Source organism: Oncorhynchus mykiss, chromosome 18 (genome assembly GCF_057628025.1).
Source record: "Oncorhynchus mykiss isolate SJ-2025 chromosome 18, ASM5762802v1, whole genome shotgun sequence".
NCBI classification, from domain to species: Eukaryota; Metazoa; Chordata; class Actinopteri; order Salmoniformes; family Salmonidae; genus Oncorhynchus; species Oncorhynchus mykiss.
Genome location: NC_143039.1, coordinates 45,599,722 through 45,616,114, shown reverse-complemented (window position 1 = coordinate 45,616,114; position 16,393 = coordinate 45,599,722). Strand labels below are relative to the sequence as shown.

The following is a 16,393-nucleotide window of genomic DNA, read 5'->3' as shown; positions in this document are numbered from 1 at the left end:
GAAAAGATCGGGCTTAATCTCCCCGCCGGGCGACGCAAGGCCGCCAACGTCACCCTCCTGACGGCTCTAGTGGAGGGTAAGGGGCCCACAGTGACTTGTAGACGTACTGACAGACACACACACAGATTTAAAGAACAAATCTAAGTAGAGGACATAATTCCCAGTTATCGCTTAGTAAAAATCTCTAGTAAAATCTACTGCCACTGTAATTCACTTTTCAACAAAAATGTATTTGCACAATTAAATTGAATGTAAATTGGTAATAAAGTAATAACAACATAAGTCCCTTCAGTAACATCAACCGATGGCGAATCCACACAAAGAGCTATGTTTTGCCTTATTTCCTGCCAACCTTCTAAATTGACATCCGGTCATTCTTTTCTATCTCTTCCAGGTGAGGCAGTCCACCTGGCCCGTGACTTTGGGTATGTGTGCGAGACGGAGTTCCCTGCCAGAGCGACAGCAGAGTATCTGTGTAGGCAGAGTGACCCCGAGCAGCTTCCCACACGACGCAGTATGCTGCTGGCCACCAAGTGAGTGTCTCATAATCCCCGTCTGGGCCTAGTATACTCTTACAGTAGATTGTTCAGTATTAGTGAGACTATCTCCAGTATCGCATATACAAACAGATATACATAGTGTGCATTGAGTGAAGGGTAGACGCCAATTAAAAAGATTTTCAGCTCAACTTAAGCAGACAAAGCTATTTAGGAAATGTGTACAGTTTTAATGACCGTGATTATCGCCCCATTACATTGTTACATGTTGACCTGAAAATGTTGACGGGTAAAATGAAGAACATTTTATTCAAAACTTAACGTTAGCATTGAAGAATTCTAACCCTTCTCCTACCTTTTTTTTCCTCAGGGATATCTGCAAGGAGTTTGTGGACCTGATGTCCCAGGACCGCTCTCCTCTGGGGGCGAGTCGTCCCAACCCCTGTCTGGAGCACGGGGTCCAGAGCAATCTCACCCACTTCAGCCTGCTCACCCACGGCTTCGGTACCCCAGCTATCTGCGCCGCCCTCTCCGCCTTCCAGAGCTACCTGGTGGAGGCCATCAAAATGCTGGACAAGGACCAGGGGGGTGGCAAGGGGCACCACGAGAAGGAGATGAAGCACCGCAAATAATTCAACGACGTCTTTGGAGGAGAATGGGGATTGGAGGTTGACGGACGGACTGAGTTCTCAATTCCATCTTCTCGTAGCCTCCTTTATGAAGACAATGACTGAGATTTTCTTTCTGAAATTCCTGCTCTGGCCCAATCCCTCACAGGGAAGGGCGTGGTGATGTTTGTGCTGTATATGTGTCGGCCACCTCACTCAAAGACGCATGGACTTTTTCTTCGGGGCTGCTGGTTTTCTAGGCAGTGTCCATTTCTAACTGCCAATGACATTTTCTGGATGAGTTCTGGTCTTCTGTCCCTGTCTGACTGTCAAGATGATACCCCAACCTGCTTTTTTCCCCCTCTACTTCTCAAAGAGATACAACTATTTATCTCTATGCTTACTTCCCTTCAAGGTCTGTTTGACTGTCTGGACTTGGACCCACTTTGAAAACATCTCGTCACAAGAGATGAGCCATATCCATTACAACCAACTTTCTCAGTTTTGCTTGTTCCTCATCTGGACATTGGATACCGTCCAACTCCACCCCATAGGATGGGAAGTTTGTGTACTACGATTCTATGTGGGTGCTGCTGGGTAATTGAGTTTTTGGGGGTGGGCATGGGGGCGTGGTGTCAAAGGCAGCTATGGTTGAAGGGGAGGGTAGGTGTGGGTAAATTAAGAAAAACAACGAATCATTTTGTACTTACTGTGTATGTTTATTATTAATGTTATTACTGTTATAATTATTGTATTACGGCATAAATGTAATATATTATTAAAGAATAACTGATGCGGACTGTCTGGGTATCATGTTTTATCATTCACTGTCGATAATGGTGAAAGGATGCTTTTCCTACGGCAATATTTTTAATGTCAATTCAAGGTTTATTCTAATACGTTTATTTATTCAGGAGTTTAATACCTACAAGCCACGGGCCATAAAATAGATCTATCTTCAAAATATGAATGGTTAAAAAAAAGTACAATTTCTGGTGATTAGAAAATAATATAAAACATCTCAAGAATAATTTAAGATATGAAATTCTAATATTTACAAAAAAGTACAAATATAGATATTTGTTGCTAATCATTACAATAACAGAATATTCTGAAAAAGTAGCAATTCACCACTTGTGATTAACTGTAGACACACTACCCACCTCGCTTTCTCTCACACTAAATAATTACTGATGCGAACTTGCACCCCAGGGGCCACTCAAAATTCAGAGCCCATTTACGCCAAAGCGATGAGGTGAAAGCGATCCCTAACCATCACAGCGGCAACTGTGTCACCGCGCCAGGCAGCAGGCAGCCCCACCGGTACCTGGGAGACCGCCACGACCCCAGTGCACAACTCCACACCTCAGCTCCCGTCCCCCTCCCTCATCTGTTGTTACACCACCTCTCATCACCTGCTCGTTCTCTCTGGTTCTCTCCATTCTCTACACCTCCTTACCTGCCCCCTCCCTCCACATTACCCCAAGTGTCAATTCCCCCATCCATCTATCTCCCTGTGACCTGCCCCTCCCTCCCTCCCTCCCTCCCTCGCTCTCTCTCCGCCCTCCCTCTCCAATATCTGACACTCAGCAGGGTTGTTCTCCATCTCCCTGTGCCTCCAGGCAAACATATGCTGCTCTTCCCGTCAGATTCCGGTGTGTTTGGGAGAGGAGGGATTGTTTAATGTTTATTAATCACCTGTCTGTGATATAGGAGAGAGGAGTTGGAGACACACTGGCTTGATGTTCACTACTGTGGCCCAGTTTTCCCATCCGGATGTTTAGTTTTTCCTGAATGCAGAGGAAAATTAGGGTGATACTTGTTACAGCTAGATAATCAGTGGTGGGAAAAATACCCAATTGTCATACTTTAGTAAAAGATACCTTAATAGAAAATTAAAAGTTACCCAGTAAAATACTACTTGAGTAAAAGTATCAAAGTAATTGGTTTTAAATATACTTAAGTTTCAAAAATATAAATAATTGCTTATATTAAGCAAACCAGACAGCAGTTATTTAAATAAATGTTCTCTTGATAATTGTGTGAATTGGACCCTTTTCCTGTCCTGCTAAGCATTCAAAATGTAATGAGTACTTTTGGGTGTCAGGGAAAATGTATGGAGTACAACGCACAATATTTTCTTTAGGAATGTGGTTTTGTAAAATTAAAATTTGTCAAAAATATAAATAGTAAAGTACAGATACCCCAAACTACTTTAGTACTTTACACCACTGTAGGTAAGAGTCAATAGGCTATGTATATGGTATATAAACATAATACTTAAAATATACTGTGTAAAGAATACACATCTGTAAAATGTAATTATCATTTATTTGTTACTTAACTACAGTAGAAATAAAGTCATGAAAATACCCACATTTAATTGAGGTACTTTTAGATGAAAGGTCCATTATATATTTGTATTCATTATTCATTTCTGGTCATACGGCTTTTCACTTTCTCATGGTCGACAATGCACGTACAAACACAGAGGAGCACACACACACACACACACACAGACTACAGCGTCAACAAGAGTACACAGCCAGAAGGCTGTTCTCTTTATAGGGGAGCCTGAAGAAAGCACTACGAGGACAAAAAAGATATCTCAACAGTGCGTCACGTTTTATTGGAACATAAAGGGCAAGGTCTACGGTACAAAAATGTGGGCATTAGGGGTAAGCAGTGAGCGGTCACTTGGCGCCCACAGGGATAAGCTTCTCCAGGTCATGGGTGCCGTCCTTGTCAATCAAACGGACGCTGAAGGAGGGCAGGTTGAGGATGAAGCGGTGGTTCAGCTGGAGCGGAGAGAGAGAGAGGGAGGGGGAGTTAGGTCATGAGTCATATACCAATGCAAGTGTATAGGAGAAACAAAGCTATATGCATGTTATGGCTGTTATGTTCTGTTCCTTGAACAGTTCTCGCAAAATGTCGTTTTCCTAATATAAAGGCATCTCTATTTGACAAATTAAAGTCACATGCACCCGACTGCTGATTGTGATTATCCCGTAACATCTCCAAATGTGATGACTTGAAACCAACAAATAGTTTTTATTTGTATTTTTATTTAACTAGGCAAGTCAGTTAAGACAAGTTCTTATTTACAATGACAGCCTTACAGGGGAACAGTAGGCTAACTGCCTTGTTCAGGGGCAGAATATATATTTTTTTACCTTGTCAGCTCGGGGATTCGATCCAGCATCCTTTCGGTTACTGGCCCAACACTCTAACCTCAAGGCTACCCTCCGCCCCGTAAAGGTGGTGGTGATGAAGCACAGTGCCGTCATTCAGTTAGCTCTAAACAGGAAAAAGAAACGAGCTCACCTCCTCAATGCACTTCTTCAGCAGGTCCATGGCTTCATCCCGAGTCAGATCTGAAGCACGAGAGTGATGAGAGAATTATGGTTAGCTTCACGTCCAGATGAAGTTGAACTTAAATACAAGAACTCTTCAGTCATTTAATATTAAATCCTGTGAAGGGTGTTGAGAGAGCGAGAGAGAATAGGGGAAACCGACAAGAGGAATGGAGCAGAAGATAGTGAGCGACGGAGGCAGAAAGAGGAGAAAAGGGAGAGATAATGAGGCCAATAAAATAGAGGAAGAGTAAAAGATGTAGAGAGAGAGAGAGAGAGAGAGAGAGAGAGAGATCCCACCTGGTCTGTAGTAGCGGTCGAGGATAGACAGGGTGAGGTAGGCTCCGTGGCCGTGGGCAGCGAAGGGGGCCTTGGCCAGAGCAGACAGGTGATCCATATAGTAGAGCCCTGGGCCGTCCGTCTCATCAAACCCAGCCAGTAACAGGTTCACATGGTAGGGAGTCTGGTGAGAGAGGAGACGAGGAGATATGGGTCAGTGAAGACATGGAAAAACAATTGGGATTGTTACGGCGATACTGTCGCCACATCTTGACATTATGGTGTTATGACAACGTTCTCGCAATGGGCATGTGATGAAGGACGACACACACAAAATTATAAACACACACAATTACAATTCTTTGTCCGCATTCAAACAACAAAGGTCCTGTTTTCTCTTCCTCTGTTATTATCCTCCGAGGTTGGTGTTACGACATCGACCAATAGTCAGTCCCATAGAGACTAAACGATTTAATAATACACCTTCTCTAGCGATCTCTCTCTACGGTCAGCACACTGAACCATCATTGCACAAGCTGGGTGCCAGACACTAGGAAGCGGCAGTGTGATTAAGAGCACAACAGAAGGCAACTAAAAAGATACCCAGTAAAAGGTTATTTTCAGATTGTTCCAACGTCGCTGCTATTAATGATCAGCTTTGATTTGGAAGTAAACAAAACGGGAGGTAAAACAACAGCAGCACAAGAGAACAGGGAGGGGTGTGAAACTGTCGCAAACCTGGAGGGTGGGGGGGGTAGATGGGTTGGAGAGGACTGAGGGGGGTTAGGTGGGTTGGGAGGGGTGTTGGAGAGGGGGGGGGGGGGGGTCGTGGTGTCACTGGCAGTGTGACATCTGCTGGGAAACGGACCCCCGCTGTTGCCCCCCCCCCCCCCCCCCACTCCCGCCTTCACCCTATGCCCTGGAGTAATGCCAGGGCTCATTAAAAACTTCTGAAGTAGTCTCCCTCCTTCCCTCTCCCTTAAAATTACTTTTTACCCTTCTAGCCACTCCATTTCAATGAGCTCTTCTCCGCTTTCGCAATTCTCCCCTTTCACCATCCTCCCTCCTTGTTATAATCCCCCTATCAGGACAAATTGAAGTTACAGAAAGCGGTCATGGCGCCGCGCCCTGGATTGACGTTTGACAATTGCGGAGTTTCCTGGTTCAAATGAGTTAAACCCACTGACGCTATGAAACGAACGTTACAATTCAGCAGCTAAGCTTTGCATATGAACCCAGTCCTAGAGGGAGAGCGACACAGTGGATGTCCAACCTGACATCCCCTGAGCCGCAGTAACCTGCTGTCATCTGAACACCTGCCCCAAGTATCAACGTTGTGTATGTGCGAGACCCTTTCTTCGGGGGAAAGAAAGGCTGACTTGTCACGCTCCCTGTGGAAAGGGGTTATGTCTCGCCAGGCCATGCCTGAACTCATTGGTGTCCCCCGAGAAACACCCCAGTGGCGTCACCCACACTCACCCGAGCAACATCCGTCTTACAGGTTACCACCCACACTCACCCGAGCAACACCCGTCTTACAGGTTACCACCCACACTCACCTGAGCAACACCCGTCTTACAGGTTACCACCCACACTCATCCGAGCAACACCCGTCTTACAGGTTACCACCCACACTCACCCGAGCAACACCCGTCTTACAGGTTACCACCCACACTCACCCGAGCAACACCCGTCTTACAGGTTACCACCCACACTCACCCGAGCAACACCCGTCTTACAGGTTACCACCCACACTCACCCGAGCAACACCCGTCTTACAGGTTACCACCCACACTCACCCGAGCAACACCTGTCTTACAGGTTACCACCCACACTCACCCGAGCAACACCTGTCTTACAGGTTACCACCCACACTCACCCGAGCAACACCTGTCTTACAGGTTACCACCCAAGCAACACCTGTCTTACAGGTTACAGCGTAAAAAATACAGTGCTGGAGCTGGCATCGAAATAACCCTTCCTCCTCATGACACCTAGGAGGCCACCAGGCAGCAGGCTCGTTAAATCCAGCACCTGAACTCAGGCCAAGTCCCAAACACATATGTCTTCAAAAGAACCTCATCACACACACACCAGAGAGATGGGGTGTCCAACGGTATTAGGCATTCAACTAAAAAGGAGGATGTATGGTTGTGTCTGGTGATGAACGAAGTGAACCGTGGTAAATCAACCCCGCTCGCTCTCCCTCTCGTCTTCCACGTGCCAGCGCTCTCCTTCCCTCCCCCTCTCTGTGCACCGTGCCCTCCCTCCCACCCTCTTTGCACTGTGCCCCAGGACATGTTCTCTTTATTGGCATTTCCCCTCAATCTGCTGTATTAATTGTTCATCTGTGCTGGAACAGGGGAGTCATGTGCAATATGGCACTAGTAATTATTTGTGCCCGCGCTGTACTTAAAAACAAAAACCCCATATGCAACACTAGCACCAGGCAAACTGTTGCCGTGGCCTTTTTACTAAATCTTTAAATAAAGCAAGAGGGCTTACTTGTTCTTTGGGATACAACCCAAGAGGCTACATACGACTGAGATAATGGTTTATAACAGAGAAAGCCTGTAAAGTTCATCACCGCTCTTAAACAAGAACAGTGGCTGTGCTGTCCATTTTAAGAAAATAGTTTTTGAAATACATAATGCAGTTGACTTCAGGCTGCCCTTCTCTCACACCATTCCTGGTAGGTACACAGTGCACCCCCCCCCACCCCCACCCAATGCCAAGCTCTATCACCACCACTCATCCCCTGATGTTTTCTCACCACAAGAGACATCCTCTTCACTTAACAGCTTCGCGACCCTCCACTCAGGTGGACGAGAGAGAAACATTCAGAAATGTTCCGGAACATGTGGAAAACGTGTTTATCTAACATATGTGCATGTCCAAATACTCTGGGGTGGTTGTGAACTGGAGAGCACAGCTAAAGGAAGGTGTGGGATGTCGAGGAGAAACTGTTTGGAAGCCCTGCGAGAACGGAGAACAGCGTACGGAAATTCAATATACATTAACAAGGATATATGTACCACAGGGTAAAAAAAATATGTTTTTACTGCCTTTGGGCAGGCATGAATTTCTGAATATTTTGTAATGTTATCCGATATCTAAAGCACATATTGAACCAGTAGCAGCCCAACTGTAACACCGACTCTCAATTGCACACGCCCTTCTGTGCCGTGTTGACTTCTGGGCCTAGTTCAAAGCCCTTGGGACCGGCCCCCTTTCTAGCCTCCCTCTCCCACTCCCTCCGCTCCCCCCTCCCTGTGTCCCACATTCCCTCCTCAGCCCCGCTAATTGTTTTTTGTAATTATTTTCATCCTTCTGCTATTGTGACAGGCAGCGGCTGCACTACTCCTAACATATTAACCTCGCCGCAACCATATGAGACACACAATCGTCATACACACACACGTTCAATGCTTCACAACCAGGGAGTGGTAGGACAGGCACCCGATGGGTTGCGCTCTGTTTCTGCCGCAGGTGTTGCCTACCCTTGAAACTGGAGCGACACTTAGGCCAACTCACAACATATTGACAACAGTCTCTGGATCGGTCAAAATAAACTCGTCGCCCACATCTCAGACTGATATAGTAGAGGTACACAACGGAGACAAGTTTTTATTTTTTAGCTGCTTCGCTGGAAGAGGCAGGCATGCTTGTGCCCAGTTTTCCTCGGAAAACGACGGGAATGTCTCGCAAAAGTTAAGTGCTGCAGGTCCATTAGACTGAAATCCGACCTGAATGTGTGACATAGTAGGGACGTCAAACATTCAGCCCGCTGCACAAGCACCTGGTAAGATTTTGCTTAGGAGCACCCCCCCCCCCTATCTTTAAAAATGGTTAAACTAGTGAGAAATATAGCTATGTGATATTTGAATAAATAATTCACCATCACCCTAAAATAAGATTATTTTGACATACGCTACTTTACACATCCAATTGGGGGGAATTACACATCTTTTTTTCTTTGTTTACCTCAGATTGGTCAACACGATGATACAAGATCAAGTGCTTAAAACCAGGGGTTGGATGCGGTTCAAGGAAAATAACTGAAAACACGAAAATAAAACGTTTTCAAGGAACAGAAACGTAACGAAAGTGATTCATACTGTTCCGGAACAGAACCGTTATTTTAAGAGCATGGGAACCAGTTATTACCTGTATTTTATGTCCTAGGCATTTTTCTTTATAGTGCCACAACAAAACAAAGTGCCTATGGGTGTTTGTATAAGCTATAAGGGGGAACATTGCCGTATAAGGGGGCGGCAGGGTAGCCTAGTGGTTAGAGCGTTGGACTAGTAACCGGAAGGTTGCATGTTCAAATCCCCGAGCTGACAAGGTACAAATCTGTCGTTCTGCCCCTGAACAAGGCAGTTAACCCACTAGGCCGTCAATGAAAATAAGAATTTGTTCTTAACTGACTTGCCTAGGTAAAAGGTTTAAAAAATATATATAATTTCATTGTGATATTTTCACACGTCTTAATTCTGGAAAGAATTTTCTGAATGACAGTCAAGTGACCAATAGCTGTTTGACTACCACAACAGTCCCAGTGCTGTGAAGACAGCCTGGATCCACATTGGATCTAATATCCCTAGCATGTTGATCATCTGTTCTCTGCTTGATTTTCAGCAGGGTGTCGTCAGATTTAACAGAGAAAGCATCAAGGTAATGCGTTTGTGTTTTCGTGTGTGGGCGCCTTCGATTAGACTATAGACTTAGATTATACTGTGCGCAATCATAGACTATTTCGCAACGCCCAACGTTATTCCTATTAATTATTATGTATATAAAGATGACAAATAACATGACAAATACATTTTGGTTTCCATGTTACACCTGCAATTTTAAAAACAATACAAGGGGCTTGAAGTAGCCTAGGCTACTTGAACTTGTTGGAGCTCAGAAATTCATGTACTGGAACAGACATACCTTGAAAATCAGACATTTCCTAAAGTTGGTGCTTGAGAAGTCCTTGTAATTATTGTAGCCAAAAGGGTCTCCTGCTCCCCTATAATTATTTGTGGCCACTGCTTTGATACCAGCGCTAAGTGTAGTTTTGAGGACGACAACATCGAATGCTGGCTTTAACTTGGCTTCCTATACAAATCCCTACATTACAAAAGGGAACAAGGTTTTTGGTTGGTTGCTCATTCAAAAAACAGCGATGGTGAGATTAATGCTACAGCTATTCGTGGCTTTATGATGTGCGCCTGTGTCGGCCACATAGGCTACAGAAAAATCTCCATGCATGTATCCAATTTATTTAGTCAGGCAATTCCACATTCTCACATAATTTAAAATGTAATAATAATTTGAATATCAATGCATTGACAAGGCCTACAAAATGCATTATTCTTAAAGTGGTAAGGGCCTACTTTTTTTAAAAACTTTTTTTTTGGGGGGGGGGGGGGTCTATATTAAGTCATGTACAATTATATAAAATGTATAATTAAGTGCTTGAAGACGTCCTTGAATTTGACTTGCCACTCTCTGTATGAGCCCTGCTTAAAGGATGTATAATCCTAGGCCTATGTTGCTGCATAGGTGGCGTTATGGGGCAATGTGCATATATTCCTCGAAGTACACGTGTGGACCTGGATAAAAGTCTGTTTTATTTATCCTAATGTCACACATTGGCCCCATGATTTATAGAAAAACCCCTATGCAAAGCCCTCACTCACTCAGACACTTACTCCAGCGTACCTGCAAGCTGGACATTTTTGCCTGTGTGTGTTTCGGCTACCTGCTCCTCCAAAGCATTAGGCTACTGTACTGACGTTACAAGCTTGTTTCAGTAGACAGGGAGAGAGCTTTTTGATGAGCTAAAGATGTATGGATTAACTTGTTCAATGCTAGTAAAGGATACTATAGGCCTAGTTATCACATTTCACATTGGATTAATTAACTACAACAAGGCAAAGATGTGTTTTTAATTCTGGTGCGCTCTGCACACATAAGCTCGTTAGCTAGCTACCTCGCTCAAGCTCGTTAGCTAGCTAGCGCTCAAAAAGGCATTCAAAGTTCCTCTATAGAAACAGCTCCTAAGTATAACTCTGTGGACCTTATTCATATAATATGTCATAACAAGATGCACAGCGCTTCAGGCCGCCTTCTCTACCCTCCCTCGCTCTCGCTTGAGCCATTTGCTACACGTGTATGTCTATCATGCATGTAAACAACTAGCTTGTCTGAATGATAAGCACTGATTGGTGAAGTAATGCAATGAGTAAAAAGTAAAATACTGTTGATTTCACAGGTTACAAAACCTATGATATAAGCCAGTACTTTTTTTTTGTTGCTGGTCAGAACATTGGAATGAAACAATTTTGGGGGGGGTTCTGTTCAGAACTAAACGATTGTAAAATTATTTTGGTTCCAACCAGTTTAAAACATATGGCAGCCACAAACATCTTTGGTTTTGTCATACGCACTGGGGGTCGCAAGACTTCGAATGCAATTATGATTTTCTTTCTCAAATGACACTGATAATTCGGGGCGGTCTCTGTATAAAAGTTGACGGCCACACACCAATTCTCGGGTTTGACAGTCAAACTATCACTTCAATTTCAGTCAACTGTTGTCACTGTTGGTATCCTACTGTGGGTCGTGTTTCGTTGAAGATAAGCAACAAAAAAAAAATATATATCTATTTTCTTCGATGGCAGCCTCCCGAAATCAACATCCACCATTCCAAAATATAGATATGAGCCTTACAGTCTGACTACACAGCTTGAGACGCATGCGCGAGTGTTGCAAAATAAATGTAGCAATCTATATTATTCAATTATTGCGCGCGCCAACGAGAGTATGCATTGCCAAGGGCTAAAACAGAAGTCAGTTCTATTTGTGACGCAGATCGCGCTGCAAGTCCTGCCTCTCCCATCTCCTCATTGGTTTGTAGAAGCAGGTACCCACATGTCATCTCCTCATTGGTTATACCCACGTGGGTGTCTGAAAGACGAACGAGGTCAGTGGCGCTAATGCACCTAATTTATTAAAGTTGTAGATCGCAATATACAGTCAAGAGAAGAAAAAGCCTGGAAGGAAGAGATGACTAGAAACAATTCGATTGACCGTTTTTGTGTGGATTAATAGGCGGAGTAGAGGACCCTGTGCATTTCAGGTAAAATAACTAAATGTTTATATCCCAGGACAAATTAGCTAGCATAGTATCCTGATCGTGTCTGGTGTGGGGGGTACAAAATCAACATGTGAGCGTTCGGTTTGGTAAGCATGTTAGTTTTAATAGGACATGCAACCTCATCTCCCCCCTCTAACGCAATTGATATCAAAGTGATAATAGATTTTTATTTTACCAGGTAAATTGACTGAGGACACATTGTCATTTACATCAACGACCAGTCATTTATTGCCAATTGACAAAATAACAGGGTTTTTGGTATGTGTGCAGTTTATAAGGTGTTCATAAAAATAAAAAAAATGTATGTGTAGATAATAGATTTTATGTTTAAGTTTTCAATATATAAAACTTTCTGCATATTAGATATTGACTTGGACACTTAAACCATTTTGACATTGACATTAGGCTATTAGGCTATTTATCAATATGTCGTGTCAACAGGAAGTGGCATCATTTTCAATTTAAGTTTTAGGAATATATAAATATAAAATGCAACATGTAAAGCGTTGGTCTCATGTCTCATGATCTACAATAAAAGGTCCCAGAAATTTTCCATATGCACAAAAGGCCTATTTCACTCAAATTGTGTGCACAAATCCTGTTAGTGAGCATTTCTCCTTTGTCAAGATAATCCATCCACCTGACAGGTGTGGCATATCAAGAAGTGGATTAAACAGCATGATTATTACACAGGTAAATGCCCACTAAAATGTGCAGTTTGTCACAACACAATGAAACAGATGTCTGAAGTTGAGGGAGTGTGCAATTGGCTTTCTGATTGCAGGAATGTCCCCCAGAGCTTTTGCCGGGGGAGGTGAATTTTCATTTATCTGCCACAAGCCCCCTTCAACGTCATTTTAGAGAATTTGGCAATACGTCCAACCGGCCTCACAACCGCAGACCACGTGTAACCACACCAGCCCCGGACCTCCACACCAGCCCCGGACCTCCACATCCAGCTTCTTCACCTGCGGGATCGTCTGAGACTAGCTGATGAAACTGAGGAGTATTTCTGTCTGGAATAAAGACCTTTTGTGTGTGTGTGTGTGTGGGGGGGGGGGGGATCATCCCGATTGGCTGAGCCTGGCTCCCCAGTGGTTGGATGTCACATAACTGGGCAGGGGTGCAGCCATGTGTGGGCATGGGAGGGTATAGCACAACCCCTTGGGAGCCAGGCCATGGCTGCGCCCCTGCCCGGTTAGATGAAATCCATAGATTAGGGCCTAATTCATTCCTTTCAATTGACTGATTTCCTTATATGAACCTAAACTCGTTAATTATTGCATGTTGCGTTTATATTTTTGAGCAGTATAACTTGAATTTTCAACCTTAACTTCCAATGGTATTGTATTTATTCAGGTAAAAACTGCTTAATGAGTCCAACAATGTGCTGTGATTGATTTATGTTGATGACATACCAGAAATCACCAAAATGGGTTTGCTCAGCCAAGACACTGGCTAAGTGGCAATAGCACAGAGCAACTTTGGAGTATCGCAGTATGGTATGCTAGACTACATTGGAAAGAAATAAAAGCATTGGTCCACATTAAATAATTACCCTGCTTCGAAGGTAGTCTGCAAGGTTCTTGCGTGTGAAGTTGGCTGCTGCTGTTGGACTGAGTTCATAACCTGAAAGAGTCCAAATGAAAGGAAAGCCCCATCAGATGTCACCATGGGGTAGCACATAACCGGTGGAAAAACATTCATAAATAAAATGTACAAACAATATTCACAACGAGTATTGAATGCACATACAGCGCCTCGCGAAAGTATTCGGCCCCCTTGAATTTTGCGACCTTTTGCCACATTTCAGGCTTCAAACATTAAGATATAAAACTGTATTTTTTTTGTGAAGAATCAACAACAAGTGGGACACAATCATGAAGTGGAACGACATTTATTGGATATTTCAAACTTTTTTAACAAATCGAAAACTGAAAAATTGGGCGTGCTAAATTATTCAGCCCCCTTAAGTTAATACTTTGTAGCGCCACCTTTTGCTGCGATTACAGCTGTAAGTCGCTTGGGGTATGTCTCTATCAGTTTTGCACATCGAGAGACTGACATTTTTTCCCATTCCTCCTTGCAAAACAGCTCGAGCTCAGTGAGGTTGGATGGAGAGCATTTGTGAACAGCAGTTTTCAGTTCTTTCCACAGATTCTCGATTGGATTCAGGTCTGGACTTTGACTTGGCCATTCTAACACCTGGATATGTTTATTTTTGAACCATTCCATTGTAGATTTTGCTTTATGTTTTGGATCATTGTCTTGTTGGAAGACAAATCTCCGTCCCAGTCTCAGGTCTTTTGCAGACTCCATCCGGTTTTCTTCCAGAATGGTCCTGTATTTGGCTCCATCCATCTTCCCATCAATTTTAACCATCTTCCCTGTCCCTGCTGAAGAAAAGCAGGCCCAAACCATGATGTTGCCACCACCATGTTTGACAGTGGGGATGGTGTGTTCAGAGTGATGAGCTGTGTTGCTTTTACACCAACCACAACATTTTGCATTGTTACCAAAAAGTTCAATTTTGGTTTCATCTGACCAGAGCACCTTCTTCCACATGTTTGGTGTGTCTCCCAGGTGGCTTGTGGCAAACTTTAAACAACACTTTTTATGGATATCTTTAAGAAATGGCTTTCTTCTTGCCACTCTTCCATAAAGGCCAGATTTGTGCAATATACGACTGATTGTTGTCCTATGGACAGAGTCTCCCACCTCAGCTGTAGATCTCTGCAGTTCATCCAGAGTGATCATGGGCCTCTTGGCTGCATCTCTGATCAGTCTTCTCCTTGTATGAGCTGAAAGTTTAGAGGGACGGCCAGGTCTTGGTAGATTTGCAGTGGTCTGATACTCCTTCCATTTCAATATTATCGCTTGCACAGTGCTCCTTGGGATGTTTAAAGCTTGGGAAATATTTTTGTATCCAAATCGGGCTTTAAACTTCTTCACAACAGTATCTCGGACCTGCCTGGTGTGTTCCTTGTTCTTCATGATGCTCTCTGCGCTTTTAACGGACCTCTGAGACTATCACAGTGCAGGTGCATTTATACGGAGACTTGATTACACACAGGTGGATTGTATTTATCATCATTAGTCATTTAGGTCAACATTGGATCATTCAGAGATCCTCACTGAACTTCCGGAGAGAGTTTGCTGCACTGAAAGTAAAGGGGCTGGATAATTTTGCACGCCCAATGTTTCAGTTTTTGATTTGTTAAAAAAGTTTGAAATATCCAATAAATGTCGTTCCACTTCATGATTGTGTCCCACTTGTTGTTAATTCTTCACAAAAAAAATACAGTTTGATATCTTTATGTTTGAAGCCTGAAATGTGGCAAAAGGTCGCAAAGTTCAAGGGGGCCGAATACTTTCGCAAGGCACTGTATGTCAGTAGCGGTGGCATGAATAGTACTAGGCCATCTTTATTTTGACACCAGAGAAACAAGAAATGGGTGGCACTTACCATTCCTCATTTTGTATAACTGAATATTCTTCTGAATATACTCTGCAAACTGCACTGTGTCTCCTGCCTCTCCCACACATAGCAACAGAATCTTATCGCTCAGCTTGAACATCTTGTCCTGGTCTGGGGGCGATAGACAAGGTGTTAGTTATTTAATCACATACGCACTCCGGTGACATGTTCAACATGACGTATGGAAATAAATCCAAATAATACATTCTTGAAGTTAGTTTGATTACAAATAACTCTACTCGTTCAGACTTTTCTTACTTTGAGGAAAATATTGCAAGTCATTTTGATAATAATCTGGGCCTGCTAGTGTGTGCGCGCCTTGCTGACTTTCACTTTCACAATTGAATGAAGGGAGTTAGCTAGGTGGCTAGCCTTTTTAGGTAGCTAGCGCAAATCTGCAAATCTGCTTGGGGTTTGTGGACATGCAAGTTAACAAGCTTACTAGCTCTTCCAACACAATTGTTAGCAAACAAACGTTGGTGATAACTGGAAGCCAAATCAATTCGGTAGCGAGTGTCCGCTTTTCTGATCTCGACTCATTGGCCAGGGAGGAAGCTTCCTAGCTGATTAGCTCACATAGATGCTAGCTAGTTTGCTAAACTACTGTTATCTCATAACATGTAAACTAGCATGCTTAGCTAACTAGGTAACAACAATTATAATGAATGTTTCAGTAACGTTATATGATTCAAAAATGAAATGTGTGAGACAAATATTTAGGCCATTTTGCTGATTTTACAAATAAGTTCATGGCTAACAAAAGCAGGCTAAATAACGTTAGCTAGCTGGCTAATTTAGCGACTAGCTAACTGCAAACGAGCAATGACTAGCTAACTGCAAACGAGCATACCCTGTTTCATCTTAACGATGCTGTGGGCTGCAACATTATCAGCAGCAACTAGGACAAAGTCTTGTCCCTGAATTCCGATCAAATATTCCATACTGTAACTTCCGAGTAACAATTTTGAAGTAAAGTTTTGCCTGAGGAACAACGCAACCTCGTTCGTTTCCTCAGATTACACAGC

General features: G+C 43.4%; 2 protein-coding genes across 5 annotated transcripts in view; one reads left to right on the top strand and one right to left on the bottom strand.

The window, feature by feature from the left end:
* Nucleotides 1–1,904, top strand: part of LOC110496137 (transcription factor AP-2-epsilon) — a 10,638-nt gene extending 8,734 nt beyond the window's left edge. For all 4 annotated transcript variants that reach the window (XM_021571850.3, XM_090208521.1, XM_021571852.3 and 1 more), the window contains exons 5-7: nucleotides 1–76; nucleotides 395–533; nucleotides 868–1,904. The exon at nucleotides 1–76 is cut by the window's left edge and continues 43 nt beyond it. In XM_021571850.3, coding sequence (XP_021427525.1) covers nucleotides 1–76; nucleotides 395–533; nucleotides 868–1,129 — 477 coding nt within the window. In that variant the 3' untranslated portion in view covers nucleotides 1,130–1,904. The remainder of the gene's footprint in view (nucleotides 77–394; nucleotides 534–867) is intronic.
* Nucleotides 1,905–3,710: 1,806 nt separating this feature from the next.
* On the bottom strand, nucleotides 3,711–16,393 carry psb2 (Proteasome subunit beta type 2). Its single transcript, NM_001165115.1, is given in 6 exon segments — nucleotides 3,711–3,903; nucleotides 4,430–4,479; nucleotides 4,759–4,921; nucleotides 13,449–13,519; nucleotides 15,357–15,479; nucleotides 16,219–16,393. Coding segments are annotated over 6 exon segments (603 nt in total). The 5' UTR covers nucleotides 16,310–16,393; the 3' UTR covers nucleotides 3,711–3,798.